At 41.5% G+C, this 20,797-nt stretch overlaps 1 protein-coding gene across 1 annotated transcript in view; it reads left to right on the forward strand.

Moving 5' to 3' along the window:
- The window catches only part of ptprua (protein tyrosine phosphatase receptor type Ua), a 169,020-nt gene extending 154,848 nt beyond the window's left edge, over positions 1-14,172 (forward strand). The window contains exons 26-29 of the mRNA XM_083926147.1: positions 3,712-3,837; positions 9,780-9,937; positions 12,868-13,003; positions 14,060-14,172. Of these exons, the coding sequence (XP_083782273.1) occupies positions 3,712-3,837; positions 9,780-9,937; positions 12,868-13,003; positions 14,060-14,122 (483 nt within the window). The 3' untranslated portion in view covers positions 14,123-14,172. The remainder of the gene's footprint in view (positions 1-3,711; positions 3,838-9,779; positions 9,938-12,867; positions 13,004-14,059) is intronic.
- The last annotated feature ends 6,625 nt before the right edge of the window (positions 14,173-20,797 follow it).

Genomic DNA, 20,797 nt, shown 5'->3' on the forward strand with positions numbered 1-20,797 from the left:
TGTGCAATCAACATTTACCCCATTATGATGACTTAAAACAGAAAAGTTAGCTATTGTTTTAAGGACCCAAAATTCTCAGAGGACCAAGGCCAAATGTCTTCTCACACACTATTAATGAAAGTGAAAAATATTAGTGTATCCGCCTTGTGATTCAGATCCGCTCTAAAATGTAATGGGTTCTTCTTTGGCCCATGCTTCAGCCTTCCACCAAGTTTTGTGAGAATAAAGCCAGTAGTTTTTCGACAATCTTGCTGACAAACAGACAAACCAACAAACCGAACCTCCTTGGCAGAGGTAATGAAAGATTTCAAGCCCACTTGAGTTATTCTTACTTGTTCTTATTTACTCAGCTCACTGAGCTTTTACTTCTGCTACCAGAGAAGCCTTACCTCTGAGAAATGTGCAGCATTTATTACCTAGAAGAAGATATGGGGAGTGTAGTGTCTGGGCGAATTTCCTACCCGTACCAAACACTGTGAGGCATTCACTCTAAGCTGCAAACCAGCTCCAAACAACAACGAAAAGTAATGTGAGACAAAAAAGCTGTCAGGCTCTCTCTGAAGTCCTGTCCACTTAGCCAGCAGACCCTCCTGCAAAAGAGCAGTTCTCCTCCTGCCTGAGAGATAAAAAGAAGCCCTTTTAATTCTGGATATTGTCAAAGAAGAGGAGCTCTGACGTTGTTGTCTAGAAGGCAAAATATACCTGCTGTACCCCTTACTCTGACACAGAATTTCACATTTGAATTTCACAGTACGCCTGAGCTTTTTACTCCAATAAATATGAAAACTGGAAAAGTCGTTCATATCTGTCAATTCATATTAATTGTAGGACTATTAAACCCTGTATTGCTAGTCTGCTTTGTGTCAAGTGTACACTGTAATCACCTGATATGAGGAGTGTAATGAATTAGGGTGAGACACCTGGGACTGTAACCTGGGGCCATAGTGCCTAAATGGCACTAAAGTGTTTCCTCTTATTCACAAAGCTGCCGAGAGACACTTTGGGAAAAGAACAAAGAGAACTGCTAGGATAAGAGTAGACGATTTGGTTGCTGTGGATGACATCATGTTTTATGAGCCTACTCACTCCAGCAAGGGTGGGCAATCCTGCTCCCGAAGGGCCACTGCTCTGCATGTTTTAGGTTTCTCTCTGCTCCAACACACCTGAGTCTAATGATGTGCTGGTTATCAAGCAGCTGAAGCATGTCACAGGTTTGATAATCGTTAGACTCAGGTGTGTTAGAGCAGGGAGAAACCTGAAGGCGCACATCCACATCTGATAGTCCATTTCTAGACCACTTCCCTGATGCACACCAGATGTGAAAATGAATAGGTTTTTTTTCCCCAGCTGTTGTGGTTCACTTTCACACCCACTCATTTGATCTGATCCGGATCAGTCGATGACGTGCTGTAGTGAAACTAAAGTCGTTTCTCAATCTGCGTTCTTCTCTGTACTTGTGTTCTGGTGGACTTGTGAAACGTCATCAGTCGCATCCCAAGTACTGTTCCAATTCAATAATCCGCATCTCGCCAAGTACAGTCCAAATGCCCGGATGTGACTTGCTCCTCCCATATCATCGAGGATGCATCGGAGGTCGCTTGTGTGGACTTCAGACAGCCAGGTGTCCTAGAATGCATTTCACCCAACTGCACACAACTTTGAGTTATAATTTCAAAATGCTTCTGTATTTGTGACAAGAAAAGCAGATTTATGATTTTTTTGGCGAGACTATAGTTGTTTAAACTTTGAATCTGTGGTCAATGTATCAAGATAGAGCCTATTTTAAAATCTGCTTCAAAGTTTTTGGAGATGTGAGGTCCTGGGGTTACCCTGACAACCAAAACGAGCTGAGATGGTGACGTGATCAAGTCCGCTTCTGTTCTAATTGCAGAATGTCCTGAATGTCCTGACTCCTCCCGTCCTCCGGAGTCTGGACTCCTGAGTCGTACTTGCAAAGTCTACTAAGTCCACAAGTCTGAACTTTGCGTACTTAGTACTGAGAAACGGCTAAAATGTAGCTGCACTTCGGCTCAATAAAGGTTTGGGATAAAAAAAGGGGAGAAAAAAAGCACTTCACTCATTGGTCAGAATGGTCCAATCCCGTTCTCACCACAAAAGAACCGCACCACAGTTCGCTTGGAAGCGGAGACAGACCACCTCTTCTACCAGGCCTCCGTCCGCCTTTTTGGGCCACTTCTGCTGCGCACCCGAGTCTTCATTCACACCTGCACAAACAAACTGCAGCAAGGGAGGGAACGCACTCAAGTCCGATTCAACCAAACTAAATAAGGCTGGTGTGAAAGGGCCCTAAAACATGCAGGGCAATGGTCCTCCAGGAGTAGGGTTGCTGCATGTCAATAAACATGACTGCTTGTACTCTTCTGGTGTAACATGTAGTGGTGACATCTTTCCTTCAGATGAGCTGTGAATGTGTCTCACCGTACAGTGAGGATGGGTCATCACATATCTGGCCTTTGACTGGTGCTCCGCCACAAAGCTCAATCCAGCATTCAGACTGTCCATTTAATTGACACGGGCTGTCATGGCGTTAACACCTTCTTATCGTTTCCTTCCATGTTTGCTCATGCGTGGGTTTGTTCTGCAGTCTCCCTATCGCCTCTCTGTCACTGTGTCATGTTGGATTCCTGCTCAACATTTCCACCGTGCCCGTCGGCTGCAACCTGTCCTTCTTCCTCTGTCACTCTTTACCTCTTCTCCTTCCTTGTCTTTCACTACCAGTGGATTATCTGTTCACTCCCCCTCAGTTTGCCCCCCTGAGTTGGAGCTGCCTGTCGTCTGTCTGAATGTATACATATTTATCTCCCCTCCTGCCCAATGTCACCTGTTAATATCCTTCTGTCACTGTGAAATGCCATTATCGCTTCTGACTCCGGGGGTCCCCTCAACCCCTAAGTCACCGCAGAACTCGTCAGCGTGTCAACACCGCTCCCTTGTGTTTTTTGCCCTCTCCCATTGGCTGGGGGGATGCGTCTTTGAAGTACTGGGGGCCTCGGCTTTTGAGTGCGCCAGCCTCTTGGTTGACTTCCTGTTTATCTCTCCCAGGCATTGCCAAGGTCTCCTTCTCCATTAATTCATAATGAGCTAACGGTAATGATTTAGACTCATGAATAATTCAAGCCAGGTGAGCGCGGCTTATGTGCAGGATGGTTCCTGGCCATGAGCCGGTTGTTTTTTTTTTTGCTCATTTAATTTACGCTTGCTATTTGTAGATAATCATTGTCATTTAGGCTAATTGTCTCTGCTGTCAATACTCAGGTGTCTTGTTACTTGGCCTCAACACCACTGGCTACTGCTGACACCATCATTTGTCCTGCCTCAAGCAAGTGTGGGCTAATGACCTTTTTTTCCTCTCCTCTCCTCCAATTGTTTCTTCTTCTCTTCTCATTTCCTTTCCTCTTTTGGTTTCCTCTTCACTCCTCTTGTGTCCTCTCCTCTCCTCTTCCTTTTTCCTCTCCTTGTCTTGTGTCATCTCCTCTCCTCTCCTCTTTTCTCCTCTACTCTTCTTGTTTTCTCTTCTCGTTTCCTCTTCTCTCTTCTTATTGTTTCCTCTCCTCCTTCCCTCTTTTGGTTTCCTCTTCTCTCCTCTTCTTGTTTCCTCTCCTCTCCTCTTATTTTTTCCTGTACTCCTTTCCTCTTCTATCCTCGTATTGTTTCCTCTCCTCCTTTCCTTTCCTTGTTTCCTCTCCTCAGCCTTGTCTGCAGTATTGGCCTGAACCGGGGTTGCAGCAGTTTGGTCCAATGACGGTGGAGCTTCTGTCCAGGACGGCCGACGATGATGTCATCATCCGTCTCTTCCGGGTTCAGAACATCACTCGGGTAGGTGAATCCACCACCGGATGAGTCACACTGTCCTGTTTATAAGATGAAGATTTAAAATTAGTGATATTTGAACATACAAGTATCTGGCAAACAGGGAGCCAACCTTGTCAGACTACATGCAAAAACAGTTTTTTGCAATCCAAAATCCAGAATGTACCAGTTGGGAACACAGTTTCGAGAAACACCGGTTAAATGAACTGCAATCAGTGAAAAACACTGAATTCGTGCCACCGCGGGTGAAATTATGTCTAATTGCATCTTTCCATTGACTCTGTATGAAATCACGTCCTCTTTGGATTGGAAAACACAATTAGAGCACAACTGTTGTGAACGAGCTGGCTCTGTTAGTAACCATGTAGCTTGAATGAGGTGTAAACAAACATGATTGGTAGTTTTCTACGTATTTAGGTTTGCTGCTCATTTCCCCTTAATATTCTGGCAGTATTGTTTAGTAATCATTTTAGCTTCTTAGCTGCCAAAAAACAGTACCTGGACAGCTAACACCATGCTAACACAGAAAAGAAAAAAGCCATGTGTCCGCCTCTTACTTGTTATTACAAATACAATATGTCTCACATTGCAAAAAGAATCAGGGTTCGTACGAGTGCTTGAAATTCTTGAAAAGGCTTGAATTTTAATGTTGTGTTTTCAAGATTGAAAAAGTGCTTGAATTTTGGATAAAGTGCTTGAATCTGAATCTTCAATTATTTGACAACAAATAGCTATTGTGTAGAAATACAATAAGACAGAGCCTGAAACGTGAAATAATCGTCATCAGTGCATGTATTCATGGAAATATGTTATTTTACCAAGTGCAAGGTACTGGAAAAGCTTGAAAATGGAACTTGAAAGCGCTTGAATTTGACCAAATAAAAGGTGTACGAACCCTGAAGAATAGTGTGAACAAACCAACAGCAAAAATACTGCAAAGACATACATTACAAAAGACATTTACTTTAACCAAACCCTAAATTGTTGCCTCAACATAACCACATAGTTCTGTTTGAATGAAGGTGTTCCACATGTTTAAAACAGCATCCGTAGTGCAATATCACAGTGTGACACAGAGGGCTACCCCATGCGTTGACAAGTGACGCCAAGGGGTTCTGACAAAGCTCATGTAGGTGATGAGTTGAGATGAGAACAGGTTGGTAAGAATTGAAAGAAAAAAGAGCTAAAGATAGACAACAGGGCTACTTTCCATTTTCAGGGGGAGTTCTTCCTCCTGACACAGAACCCTGACATTCTTAGAAAAAGGTGTTGATCCGTCTCAGGGAGAAAACTTGATTTTATTATTATATATATATATATATAGTGTAGTCCAAGTTATTTTAACTGCTGAAAATATATTTTTTATTAGTTCTTATAGTGGATTTACCTGAAAGCAGCTCGCAACAAAAGTGTGACAGTCTGTGCCCCACTGCACATGATTTCAAATTATTGTTGTTGTTGTTGTTGTTGAATAAATGTATATTATATATATATATATATATATATATATATATATATTATTTTTTTATTATTATTATAATAATATTATATCTTATTATAATGTCCTTGAGGAAGCAGTTGTATTAGTAAAACAGAGATAAATACTGTAGAGTTTTACACTACAGTAAACATAACTTACTACTGTAGTGTGCAGCTCTACATTAGCAGTGGTTTACCTTATCTGAACTCCGAGCTCTCGATGGTGAGAAGCTGCTCATATTTTAAGTTTTCTTAGTTCCCTTATGAAAGCTATTTACTTTTTCCACATTGTCCACCCTGTTTTATCTAACTCAGTGTAATGACAGGATGTAATTACCTTCATTGTGCTGCCTTCAAAGCACAAACAAGTGTAAACTCAGAATCACTCTGAAGGCATGGAAAATGTCAGTTTGACAGAGTAAATGGTGAATTTATATATTTTTCAACCTGCAGTCCAGCCACTGTGGGGCCCCTCTGCACCGACAATATATACATCAACTAAAAGTGTTTGTTTTTGCCACTTAGTGTGTTTACATTCACATCAGTAACCCGAAATGGCCTTACCCCGGTTAAGGGAATAATCGCATTATTGAAGTTCCCCACGTATACATGAAAGGGGGTTGAATGGGAAAATGTAACTCGAGTAACTCGACCTCCGGTTCAGTAGGTGGTGCTCTACCAACATGTTCCCTTTGTCAAACTCACAAACAGCCGACTTTTGGAAAGAATTACAACAGACACGGGTCTTCTTGGTAGTGATGTTTCTTGCCGTGGCGACGCCCTCCCTCAGTTTAAAGGAAACGCTCTATTGTTGTTGTATTTCTCACATTGTTTCCGGCACCTGGTTTATTCTATTTCCGGGTCAAAAGCCACTGCCACGGAGAGGGAAGGGGGAGTTATAACCCATGGAGCGTGCGCAGACACAACACCCGATAGTAATCCCGGAAGGCTGTTTACATGCACGAATAATCAGATCACTGAAGGAGTTATCTCGGTCTGTCAACCATGGTACGAAAACTCCTATTTTATCCGGGGTACAGTGTTTATATGGTGTTTGAGAAACCGGAATATGCCCTTTACCCAAATACAATCGGGTTTTTAAACTGCATGTAAACGCATTAACTGACAGGTTCAGACTGTTATTTGAAGTATCTGACTGAATTATGGAAAGATATGCCATGCTTTGGTGTGTAGCTACTGATGCGGTTCAACGCAGTAACTTTAGCTGATAGCATTAGCCTACCTCTGCTCTGTCTGCAGCAAGGGTCTCCACTCTTGGAGCAGCATTTTTCTGGATGAAGATTTGCTTTGGTAGGATGACTTCTTCTCTTTGTCTGGCCGTAGTGTCCCGGTCAAACTGCAGAGGTGATGGTCTGAAGGAGCCATGTATCTGGAGTTATAAGGATCCATCTGTAGCACTACTATACACAACTTGTGCCTGTTTGCATCCAAAGGGAATGTTGGTCTATGGAAGCTGAAGTGGAGCTCTGCATATTGTTGCCACAATTCAGAAATATTCAAAAGCAAACTTTTATTTTTATTAAAATGGCAATGATAACACAACACACTCTTCCTCCCTTAGAATTTCAGAACAAGACTTCACCATCATTTCATAATGCTGCTGGCTGCACCGCAAATTGCCCACCGGGGACAATAAAGATCTCTTGACTTGACTTGACTTGACTTGTGATAGCACTCTGTCATTCACAGAAACATGTACTTTTAGTGGATGTGTATTGTGGTGTGCAGGTGCCCCGTTAGATATCATTGCAGCCCGGTTCACAGATGCCAGACTGCAGTGCTCCACTCAACAGTGGACCAATTTGAAAAAATGTCTTTAGTCACTTACACAGAAATGCATGGGGAAATAGGGTCAAGGTTAAAAAATACCAAAATTTCCCTTTAACAGTAAATGTGCTGTTAAAAGTTTAACCTTCTTATTTAATGTTGGATATAGACAAAAACACTTACTTAAGTCCTGCCTCAGCGCCAGACTGTTCCAGCTCTGTATTGCTTTGGGAGGCATTTTCTGGCACTGAATCAATTAATTTATTTTTAAGGTTAATGAAGCCCGTTGCTAATATAATGATCCGGAATGGTAACCCAGGTCCCAACAGGCATTTGTTGTCCCAGCACTCAAAGTGATTTACAGCATAATAAAATCAAAATCAAAGCAACAGTATGGTAATGTTATTAGCCACATATTGTCCCAAGACTTGTTTAATAAACAGACAGGATCCTGTTTGCGCAATTGTGTGATATTGTAAGAAACAAAACTTTCACTAAAAAAGTCCATGTTTTTTTATACAATTTTTACACGTTTCTCGATTTGACCATATCCAATATGTCAGTGTGGCTTTTGTCTTACTCAGTGTGTGTGTGTGTGTGTGTGTGTGTGTGGGTTGTGAGTCATGTCTGGGTGTTATCTGAGTAATTTAGCTTAGCTTTAGCCTTCACTTTTGACCTCAGCAGCTTCATTAGTCTCCTGTAGATAAATCCTCTTTAGTTCACAAACCCTTCTAGCTCCACCTTACATGACCCTCACTTTGGCCTAAGCCTCCCCAGTTAGTGCCCCGTCACCCTTCCACTCTTACCCAGCCCCTCAAATATCTTGACACCATGTCAGAAACTGTTCCCACATGGCTCTCTGCAGGATCCCGAGGAGACAGACACCGCAGTGCAAGACACCGATAGCCTCTGTCCCAAGAAGGTACTCCATTGTCAAGTAGATACAAGCAAGCAAACTTTGTTTATGTAGTGCTCAGTCCAGGTGGAAGCACAATATGCTGTGATATTACACAATTAAAGTAAGAAATAATAAGCCATGTGAAAAATAATACAAAGCATGAGTTAAAGCCAATTAAAGAAGTAAGAATCTAAAATCATCATTAAAGTGAAATTACGGCGTAAAATCATGCCAGGGACTTTTTCAGCAAATACACTCATCAAGCAAGCCATCGAGACAATTTTTTTCATCTAAGAATTATTAACGAAGATATCCAGGACAGTCGCTAACAGTTGCTAACAGCCGAATGCGGCTAACAGTCAATAGCTCGAGGCAGCACGGTGAAGGCAATTAAACATCTTTTTTAACCACTAATACTGCTCAAAATAACACCAAACCTCTGCAGTAGCAAAAGAAGAGTCCTTACACATTAACCGAAGCACCAACAACATAGTTAATGAACCCTGAGTTTATTAAAATAGTGTTTTGAAAGACTAAGCTACTGGCCCTGGTACCAGCTCCTCTCATAATAAAGTACTTTCAAGTCAAATACCAAAGTCAATCCCAAAGGAAGGAGCCCATTGATGCTTCGGTTAATGTGTAGGGACTCTTCTGGTGCTACTGCAGAGGTTCGGTGTTATTTTGAGCAGAATTAGTGGTTAAAAAGACATTTTAATGCACTTACTGTGCTGCCCAGAGCTAATAAGTGTTGTTAGTCCGCATTCGGCTGTTAGCGACTGTTAGCGACTGTTAGCGTTTCTCCCGAATATCTGCGTTAATAGTTGTTACATTTTAAAAATTGTCTCGATGGCTTATTTGATGAGTGCATTTGCCGAAAAAGACCCTGGGAAGATTTTACTTCGGAATTTCACTTTAAGAACCATAGTGTTTGAGCACATCTAACATGGTTGGGTAGGATGATCCTGCAGCTCCGAGTCCAGGGGAAACAGCCAGCCTGTTTCAGATGAACTCAGGGGTCTGGCTGGTTCATAGCTCACAAGCATGTCCGAGATATATTTTGGGAATACAGCAAAGTTGCTATGAGTATGTTGCAAAGCAATAATGAACTTATGCTAACTGGAAATATTTGTTATATTGTTAGGATGATTGATAGCTTCTGACTCACACCAGTGGTATTGTTAGTAGTTGTGTTCATCTAAACTAAAGGTAAAATAAAGGTTTTTCTTTCAGCTGATACAGATAACCGATTATTACCTGCTTCTCAAGGCCGCCAATACCCGAGGTTGAGAAAGGCTAAGATGTAGTGAACAAAGATGGATGATTTAATTTTCCATAGCCCTGAGCAAACCAAATCTAACTGACATCACGATTGTTAACACAACTGCAAATGTTCAGTTTTTTTTTTCTTCATATAAAGTCATTTGTGCTTTGGCTACAACGCAGCAGTCATTGATCCTTCCTAAAAAGGCAGTGGTGATACTTTTGATGGCTTACTGGTCTGTTGTTTACATGTTGACATGAATTCAATATTGTCTCACTTTTATGTGGTCGGTTACAGTTTGCTTATACAGCCAATTAGAAGTTCAGAATCGGCGCTCCCCAGTTAAACTGGAGCCGATTTGAAGTGTGGATAAAATCCCCTCCGGCTGAAAACCAGATAGATGTTTGAATGAGTTTGTGATGTGCGGAGCGTATGCAGTGGGTTTTATGCATATGATGTCTGGAACAAAATTAAACCTCTTTTCACTTTTTCCTCCCACTCCTCAATTCTTGCTCCCCAAAGCTTCAGGAAGGCCAGCTTGTGGTGCGTCATTTCCAGTTCCTGCGCTGGTCCCCGTACCGCGACGTTCCTGACTCCAAGAAGGCCTTCCTCAGCCTTTTGGCTCAGGTTCACAACTGGCAGATGGAGTGTGGAGAGGGACGCACCATCGTCCACTGCCTGTGAGTCCGCTAACATACAGACTTAAAGCGCAATTCCGGCATAAAATCATCCCGTGGTCTTTACTTACATACATCAAATAAGCCATCAAAACTGTTTTTTTTGTGTATGAACTATTAACAGAGAAATCCGGTAGAGTCACTAACAGCCGGATGTGGCTAACACTCATTAGCTCGGGGCAGTATGATGAAGGCATTAAAACAGCTTTTTTTAACCACTAATACTGCTCAAAATAACACCAAACCTCTGCAGCAGCATGAGAAGAGTCCTTACACAGAAAACAAAGCACCAACAACATAGTTAGTGAACTCAGAGTTTATTAAAAGAGTGTTTTAAAGATTTACATACTGGCCCCAGAACCAGCTCCAACCAATCCAACTCCATTCAAGTGGATTACCAAAGTCAGTCCAATAGGAAGGAGCCCATTGGTGCTTTGTTTTCTGTGTAGGGACTCTACTCATGCTACTGCAGAGGTTTGGTGTTATTTTGAGCAGTATTAGTGGTTAAAAAAGACGTTTTAAAGCCTTCACCGTATTGCCCCGAGCTAATCCGTGAGAGCCTAGTCTGGCTTTTAGCAACTCTACCTAATTTCTTTGTTAATAGTTTATACACCAAAAAAACGGCCTCGGTGGCTTATTTGATGAATAAGTGCCGGAGAAAACCATGGGATGATGGAATTACACTGTAAGCACCTACTCATGTGATCTTGACGTGACATTCAAAACTTCAGCCGGTTCAAGTTGTGCTGTTCACAACGGACTGACTATGTTGCCTGCGTGGCCCTTCAGCTCAAGCTTTCTCACCACTCACCCAAACAGCTTCACACTGTGCTCCCTGCCATGGCATGGTTACATCACACACCCATGTTACACCTACTTGCAATCAATACCACTGGTGAAATACAATCTGGTTCACAGGAAAAACTCTAGGGGAAGACTTTACCATTTGGCAAGGTAGGAAACTGCCCAGGGCCCCAACAAAAGGACCCCAAATAGTTTAAGATTTAATGTGATTTATACTTTAATAAGAAAATATTGAATTATATTATTCTAAATCATTGCAGGGCTACACGGTGGTGTAGTGGTTAGCACTGTCGCCTCACAGCAAGAAGGTCACTGGTTCGCATCCCAACCTCGGCCTTTCTGTGCGGAGTTTGCATGTTCTCCCCGTGTCTGCGTGGGTTTTCTCCGGGTACTCCGGTTTCCTCCCAAAGACATGCATGTGTTAGGTTAATTGATGAGTCTAAAATTGCCCGTAGGTGTGAATGGTTGTCTGTCTCTGTACGTCTCTATGTGCCCTGTGATAGACTGGCGTCCTGTCCAGGGTGTACCCCGCCTTACGCCCGATGTCAGCTGGGATCGGCTCCAGCACCCCCGCGACCCTGACCCCGGGATAAGCGGTTGAAGATGAAGATGAGATAAATCATTGCACTCTGAAATAACTTAAACATGCCCCCAAGGCACTTAAAAAGCGTGCAACTGAACTGTTCACGACTCACTTACTGTGTACTTCTACTTCTGAGGAAATCGTTGTACTATAACATTTACCTTACAGGGAAATGTTACTGGTTAGTCAGTAAATCTGATGCTTTTTTAACAGCCTCACTCTCACTCATCACTTTAAAGGCAGGGGCACTCCAAGCCCACTTCAGAGAACTATTGACGATGAAGGCCGACTGTTGTGTCGCCTTTGTCTCGCCCAAAAAGTGGCACTTGAACACACCACAAAGACTAAAGCTGATGGCCGACGGAAATAACTCGGCTTGGTGTGTCCCTGCCTTAAGTGAACATTTGAATGCAGGAATTAGTAGTAGTACTATTAAAAGTTCATAGCTTTACTCTAGAAAATAGGTTTTGAGTATTTCCTCTACCATTGCCAATACCAACATTCCCAATTTAAGAAAGGGTGAGCTAGCTTTGACACAGGCTCAGTCCCATAGCTTAATCCGCAGAGCCCTGAAGTCCCACCCCTGCTGCTGCTGCACAGCTGTTTGCTTGTTTAACCAAAGTGTACACTGGAGATCAAAGTTAGAGAACAAGTTAATACTTGATTTATTCTTATTGTTAAGAATTTGATAAAATATCCGCTTTGGCTATACCACTGCTGACTAGCATGTTTTTTTAAATAACCAAGGCACTTCAACAAAAACCTTTATTTTGTGAAAAAAGCAGTGAGCAAAATTAAGAGAATAGTAACAGTGTATTAATACTGAATATGTAGCGTGTCCAAATTACATGTCCTTGGGTATGGAGCAATACACCCGACCAAGGGTGAAGCAGATTGGATGGAAGGTTTTTGAGATATGCAAAGGACGACAGACAGGCAATCTTTATAGTTAGTTAATGGATTCAAACTCGTCATAAATGTTCTTCTTGTCTGAATGAAAATGCATTAAAACAACTTTCAGACTCTCCATTGAAGGCTCGACTTTGACCTTGAGTAGACGGTTTTAATGAGCCACACTGAATTCATATTATTCACCTCACTACTGTTATTAAGACTTGTCATGGTCACACTTAATGTGCATTTTCCCCTCTGAAACTCAGAGTTAATGAGATTTAATGACTCTGAAAAGTATACAAACTTTACATTTAGACTTTACACTTTAGATTTTTCTTCCATCTCCAAGTCAGGGCCCTTTGATCCCTGGAGGTCAGGCTGTGTGTTACATATCTCATATCTGATTAAATACCTGCTCCGGTATTTTAATGAGAGCTTTACTCAGATATTCATCTTGAAAAGTCTGCTAGTTGGCCTTTTTCTGACAGCATGCTTGATCTGTGCTCAGTCAATCTGTGACATTTTACTCTGAGCACTCCCTCTGAGAGTCAGACTGTGCTGCTCAACAACATCTTTATTAGGTCACTCGTGTCTTTATGCTTCTATTCTGTGTTTGTGTCTGTGTGTCTTTGTTCGTTCACTTCTGGAGCAGGAATGGCGGCGGACGAAGCGGTACTTTCTGTGCCAGCACCATGATCCTGGAAATGATTCGTCACCACAGCATGGTGGACGTGTTCTTTGCTGCCAAAACACTGCGCAACTCTAAGCCAAACATGGTGGAGACAATGGTGAGCAAGCAGTGATGTTCATCTCTCTTTACTACATATTATATCATACTATGCTGCTGCCTCAGACAGGGGATGGCAGGGAAGTAGAGAAGTGCTCTGCAGGAAGACAGAGAAATAAGTCTAATATCTAACAATCTTTTTAGTGATTGTTGCTATTCTAAGTATATCTATTCAGAAAAACAGCATAAATGGATAATTCCACAGTTACGGTGTGTTTACAGTGAATGCAAATTCAATTTTAGATGCGGCATATAGCATACACAGTCAGAGGAAAGCAGCAAGTAGGCGCAAATCGATACAGATTCTCTCAAGGTATCACAAATTGAGAAAACGTGTCAAGTTGAGCGATTGTGGTGTCATGGATTTAATTCTAAATTGAAAATCCATTGAAATGAGCTTATTTCCAATCATCAAATTCGAAGGCAGGACCAGCGATTCTCCCATTTTTAAAGGAGCTGTGCTCAACATTCAGAACATTAACACTATAGAAGCAAACAGCTATTCTCCATGTAAAGAGTTGAGTAATGGCCTCCTGAGCAGAGTATGCTCAGGAGGCCATTAATATGTCACTCTGTGTGTGGGTTTCTCTTTTGTTTGTTTTGATATAAGTACAGCTCATTTAAATACAATATTTAAATTTGACCATATGGCCTGAGTTTGTTGCATTCCCAAAAATTAATAATATAGCAGTTATATCACACTTGATGAAGAATGATAAATGAATAGTTTGACATTTTAGGAAATGCATTATTTTACCTTCTTGCAGAGTTTCATAAGAATATTGATACAGCTCATGTATTTGTCTGTTAAATCTGAAGCTCTGAAATCTTGAAAGTCAAGTAATAATCATTTCAGCCTAGCACAAAGAGTGGAAGCAGGGGGAAAGAGAATTACAATATTTGATCCCCTAAATTACTCCTGGAATGCACTGAAAATTATAACAAATACATTTTCAACCACATGCTTCAGGAACATGCAAAGGAAATTTTTTGTTCCCGCAAATGATTTATTGTGGATATGGAAAATAATCCTGGTCAATATCTGTGCTTGTTCCAGGAGCAGTATCGGTTCTGCTATGACCTGGCCCAGGAGTACCTGGACTGCTTGGAAGTCAGATAGCACCGATCCCTTACTTGTCATCCCTCTTGGATTAAAAGGTCTGGATCCTGGATCAGTGCTCCTGCCTCTTCAGTCCATGTATACAGCTCTGGTTGTGTTCTTTGCCATGCCTGGATGAAACATTGTCTGCCATAAAGACTTGATTGAAAAAGCTCACTGGAAAACTTGTAACATACTACTGACACCCTTATTGCTTTTACTCGGCGCTCTGATCCAACCTGTACACTTTTGTGCCACTTCACATCTGCTAAACCAGAGGACACTTAACAGAGTTCATTTTATATACGACCACTGCAAAGGCAGCCGGACTACCTGTCGTACGACTCGGCGACAGGATTCAAAGAGCTCAGCTGTATCCTGCCTTACTATGAACAAACGCTGAAAGGGAACTACAGTTGATGCTAACCACTGATATTTTGTGTTTGTTTGTAACACTGTAAATGGTGCAATCTGCTGTTGGTGAACATCCCATGTCGTACTGTACTATATTTGAGCTTTATAGTGAGTGAGGCTGACGATTGAAGGTAAACTGAGGGTGAAAAGCAAAGAAGCTGGTCACATGCGATGGACATATCTGTACAGAGAGTTGTCTTGGACCTAATTTCTCTTTATTTATTTTCCATGTATATAGATGCTTTTTTCCTCTCTACCCCCGGGTGTTTCTAGATGTTCTCAACGTCTTATCAATGTGCCAATCCATTCTCTCTGTGTTTGTAAATGGGGACCACTTCAGCATCTGCATGCCAAGTCTTAAGTGTTTCATTGCAGTGTGTGGCCCAAGTCTGCTTTAGGATGGATTCTGCAACGTGAATCTGTCCGCTAGTTCCGAGAGAGCTCCGTAAGAATAACCACGTGTTGCTGTGAGAATACGGCGAAAATCTGTCGCTTTCTAAATTTGTATTTATTCAATGTGTTTTATTTTCTAAATAGTGTATAAAACAGGAAAGATAAAAATAAAATATGTTGTTGCTTAACAACCACGCTTTTTGTAGAGATTTCTTTACACCTCACAGAACCCACCCCCCACCAGAGCCTAAAGGTTGTTAGAATCATGTAAGGAATACGGAACAAGCCTATTTGATACAGGCCAGGGGCTCCTTGACCGGAACCTGCGTATAAAGTGACTCTTAACAGTTCATGTTGGAATGTCAATCAAATAAGCACAAAAAAACACTAAACAATCACAAAGAGACACAAAACAACATCAAATAAACACAAAATGACTACAAAGAGACACAAAACAACTACAGAACCCCTATTTGGACAGGATTAGTTTAATGTGGTGACTAGGATAAGGGCATTTTTACCAGAGGTTTTAGTCCTGTCCGAATTTGCCTTTTCAGTAATTATTCTGGAGAATGTCAGTAAAAATGATGGCTTTTTTTTCCCTTTTGTAAAACAATCCGGAAAAAATACGGTTGATATTCTGCCATACCCCGTAAATAGTAGTAGTAGTAGTTTCCACATTTGTTTGAGCATGAAGGCGCTTGAAGAAGCACTCATGCCTTTTTTTATATTATTGATATTTGTCCTTTCGTTGCGTGTTTAGTTAGTTTTTTTATAATATCAGGAAGCTCCCGAGCTTATGGAGACATGGAGGTATAAATGGGGCTAAAGAGACACAAAACAACCACCAAAGCCCTATTCGAACATGATTAGTTTAATGCAGGGGCGTGGGGTAAAATATTTTTACTTCAGGACGCTGTAATATGGCCAATTCACACGGGAATAAGAAATCCCTGTACTCTATCAGTGGTAAGAGGGCTTACTCGATATACACACTGCCATCAGCTCCCCGTTGCCATGTGCGTGCTTGGTAGCTTCCTGATATCACAAAACTAACTAAATGGACAGAATGGTTCATCTAAAGAAAAAGACTGCTTCTTCAAGGGCCGTTATGCTAAAAAAAACGTGCGTATTGTCTCGAAATGACAGAATTACAGAGGGTTGTATTTGGATGGGATGGGTTTTGCCTGAGGTATTTTTTCCGGATCGTTTTACAGCAGGTGAAAATTGCCGTATTTTTTACTGACGTTCTCCAGAATAATTACTGACATGGCACCTTCAGACACAACTAAAACCTCTCGTAAAAATGACCTTATCCCATGTCCCCACGTAAAAGTAATCCTGTTCCAGTTGGGCTGAAGAGATGCAAAATGACCATATATACACAAAAAAAAACACAGAGATGCTAAATGACCATAACGAGATGCAAAACGACCAAAAAGAGAGGCAAAACAACCATAAAGAGACTCAAAAAACCCATGAAGAGAAGCAAAATAACTATAAAGAGACACAAAACAACTACAAAGAAACAAAGGGACCACAAAAAGATTAAACGCTACTACAAAGAGAAGCTAAATGGCACCAAAGAAATGCTTAATGACCACTAAGAGAAGCAAACCGACCACAGAGTTGCAAAGCAACCATAAAGAGACTCAAAGCAACCACAAAGAGACATAAAACGACCACAAACAGAAGCAAAACAACCATTAAGAGGTTCAACAACGACCAGAGACACAATAAACGCAAAATTATGACTTTAAAGGGACTCAAAACGACCACAGAGACGCAAATTGACCACAAAGAGACTTGGGGGGGTTACATGTCTGTGTCCAGGAGCCCATCATCTCATCTGTCGACATTTGTAGTTAAAATAGTAGCTATTTATTGATATTATATAATGTAGCTGTAAACCATTTATTGTAACTGTTATGAGTGGTAAGAACCCAAGCTCTAAACACCCTTTTACTAATTTTCTATTAAAAAAAAAACGTCCCTCCAGCTCCACATGTGACCCATGCTTCAGTCTGCAAAAGTGTTTTCAAGCACTTTTCATGGAAGAGTTGTTGATGCCCCCCACCATCACCACCACGGCCCCAGCCACTTGCAACCAGCAGCAAAAATCCCACAGTTCACTTGCTTGACCTGTATTTTAATTTACGCTTATCATTTAATTAGCAACTTTAATGGACTTTTTTTTCCATCATTACCAGCAAACAGCCTCTTGGATTCAGCCACCTCTTTAATTGGAGAGTCTTGATGATCCATTGATCGAGGGCTTGAAGCACTTAATCTGCATGTGGCGCTTTACAAGCGATGTCACATCTAGTTGCTTTGTTTTATGAGTGACTGATAAGCTCTGGTGATTCACTGTTTGACCCCTTTCTGCACTCTGCGCCCTGCTTCTTATCAATACACTGTACTCCATCTGCAGCCTGTGCACTTTTTAAATGAGGGACGGGACAGTGACAGATGATTGTGGAACATATGCAGAGGAGAGTGCCTATACAGCATGGAGAATAAACTCCAGAAAGAGTCGGACAATGCGGTAAAAGGTCACAGGCCACACTCGATGTATTGTTTGGCTGTCAGTGTTTTCTCCAAAGGTTCAATGACATTCTTTCTTTGTGTTTACGAGGCGACAGATCTCCCTTTACTGCATTTAAAAGAAGATGAAATGCCGCATAATGCGCTTCGGATGAAAAAAAACAACAACACAATCGCTATTGTGTGAAGCGCACAAAAGGACGAGGATCGCGCTCCTCAAAGCATCTGTTCATGTCAGATTACACAAACCTGGATATGTTTCTTCTCCATATGTTGCTGGAAAGAAAACACAGGTTCTCAGATTTGTCTCCGCCGCCGCTGCCTTTTCTTTTGGATGCTGATCTGAACGCTTAAGAGTACAGTGTGAGTCTCATTGTCACAGCGGCAGTGTCTGTAATTACTGTAGAAGCCATTGTTTCAAATTGACAGGCTGCATTCAAGCACTGAGACTGAGGCTTTCTAGATGACTGAACGCCATGAAAAACAAGCAGAGGGCTTGTGGGTATCTGGGGGTGCTTATCTTGAGGATTTCATTAATCATAAGACATTTTCTGCACACATACACAAACTCACACTCGCAGACAAATTCTATTAATTTCAGGCAATCAAAGCAACATACAGATGAACTAATTAGTATATAAAGGTGGTAATAAAGCTGTGTTTAAAGTGTTTCAGCCCCAGACTACCTGCAGAGTACCGCTCTCACTACAGCTCTGCGTATAGTGTAGTTCATTATTATTATATCAGAATAGTTCATTATTTGCTCTTTTGTTTCATTTTTCATTGTCACACCCTCCTACTATGAGAGCAATCACAACAGACTCATGCACGCCTTTTGATTGTTCGAATTCTCACTCATAAGTTATTAATATCCACATGAAAGAGCAGACGTGCTGAGCTGTTTGAGCAGACTATAAGCCAATGATAAATAACGCCGGGCTGCTCTCCATGACAGATCTGCTGGTGACAGGATACAGTTTTTCTTCAGTTGAGTCAAGCCGGCTCTGCAGGACTAACCTTTTCCTTACCCCTGCTGTGTAAGTCCACAGCTTTTTAACTTTTGTAATCAATCAGTCGGTTGTTTGTAGTGTTCAGAACATCGGGGTCAAATGGGCTGATGGGATGTACGAGCATGTGAGTGCAGGCCTTGACACTTGGCATCATAGGTCTGCAGGAGGAAAGCTGTGCAAACACAAACACAAAGACACATCCCTCTCTCTCTGTTAAGGCTCCGGTGGAGGTTTTACACAGGTATACCCAGGTCTTTTTCTGGTGGTTTACAGTATACCCACCAGTGGTGTAGTGGTAGTTGATGTGGTGGATGCACTACTACGTAGATAGGTAGGTTGCCAAGGAGGAAGTGTGTATTAAAGCATGTGACGATATGAAAATTTCATGATTTATGATTATCCTGGCAAAATAATTGTGATTCATGATATTTTCCAGATAATCAGCAAAATATGCTTGAAACTCGTAAAAAGGGCACCAAAAAATCGTGGAATCACTTCCTTGACACAGACATTTTTTTTAACTGTATCACAGATATCCCAGACATATTTTTTCCACAAGACACACATGTTGAAAAGATGGATTCCGTAAAATAAAACAAATTCCCCTTATTGGCTGTGGACAAATAGTTACGTCTGGAGGAAACTGAAGTAAACTGCAATCAATTCACCAGTCAACGATAATAACAATAACAATATTCAAAATATTCACGACATTCAGGGTTATCCAGATTCCGGTGGCTTTTAGCTGATAGGTGGGTATACTGTAAACTGCCAGAAAAAGAGGTGGTTACTGTATACTCTATTGCTGCATATGCCCTGCACTAAACCACTGATATCCATCTATCAGCCTGACTGCCATTGGAATATATCGTATAGCCGTGTATACCCACTTTCTCCTCAGTAACCTACCCATCTACCTAGTAGTACACCCACCTCATGAACAACCACTACACCACTGGCTCCAGCCACGCAGTGGGTCGCCACATAAATCAATTGATCCCCTTTATTTTATCACAAATTCACCATGGTAGGTGGACCGCAGCCTGGCTGCATGTACGTATCTGATGGCAGATTCAATTTGAGCTCACTTGAGCTCCTTGCGGATTCATCTTATCTCTGACATGACTTTACATTGCATTAAATTAGATTGCTCTTAATGGGTATGTGGACCGGAAGCCTCTTTCTCATCTCTTTACACAGTCAAATCGAATAATGTCGCACAAGGTCTGCAAAACCTATTTCAAGGTGGTAAGGCTGCTGACGATAAAAGCTGGTGTATTTTAAGAAGATGTCTCTTTCAGTACGGCAGTCATCATCGATTGTGTCAGGCCCAGCTGATAGAACGTCCGCAAAGGAGGCAGTTAATGGCAAATATGTCGTTTGGTAAGAAGGCAGCACATCATTCGGGGGAGCCTGTGGCAGCTCTGAAAACTTGAGACAGGAAAAAACTGATGAGACTGTTCTCCCCCTCACGGCATAATCTACTGAGGTGGGAAGGAAGGTGTGAGGCAATGGCCAAGGGCAAGTTAATAATGACCCTGCATCTCCATCTTCCATCTTGCTGTGTGATAACACAATAACAATGAGCTTGGAGGGAGGCTGAGGGGGTCCAGCCATGACCACTGACCTGCACGTACATGCCTGATATGAGTAATGCTGCACACCCTGGCTGAGACACACTCCTCACTTTTGATAAATACACACCTGTCAGAGCGCCATGCCCAACTCGCACTGATTGATGTGACACTGATTTCTGACAGACAGTATTTCTACTCATTTGGAAATGTAATGAAGGTGGGTTTAAGGATGATTTTTTTTTATTCAAGCACCTCACTGTTATTGGATATAGAGGCAGGCAGTATACCATTCACCTAAAATATGTCTAAAGAGACATTTTTGCAGGTGGTTTGGTATCGTGTTCATCATTCCCTGTATGTCTGGAGTGTGAACAGGATTTTGGAGATAGGGATTATGAGGTGAAGAAGAGAACATCAATATTTATTGAGAAAGATGTGTTAATAACACACAAAATCAGCAATTGCTTATAAATACACCAAACCCTCTTAATATTTCCTGACAATTTGCACCAAATAATGATGTTCTTCCCAGAGATTTATTTGCGAATTATTAGACCCTTAAAATAAAGTGTTTTATTTCTCAATATAATGAATCCTTTATTTACATATTCATGTTCTTGAATATAAAGAAAGATGGGGCAGCAGGTACAGCAACTATTTGTCGTAAAGATTACAATACAGCATAAGTTTATCTTGTCATTGTCTATCAAAAATCAGAAAGGACTAGTGTCATGGTCTTAGGTTTTGGTTTAGTTTCT

This window comes from Echiichthys vipera (genome assembly GCF_963691815.1).
Source record: "Echiichthys vipera genome assembly, chromosome: 13".
NCBI lineage: Eukaryota > Metazoa > Chordata > Actinopteri > Perciformes > Trachinidae > Echiichthys > Echiichthys vipera.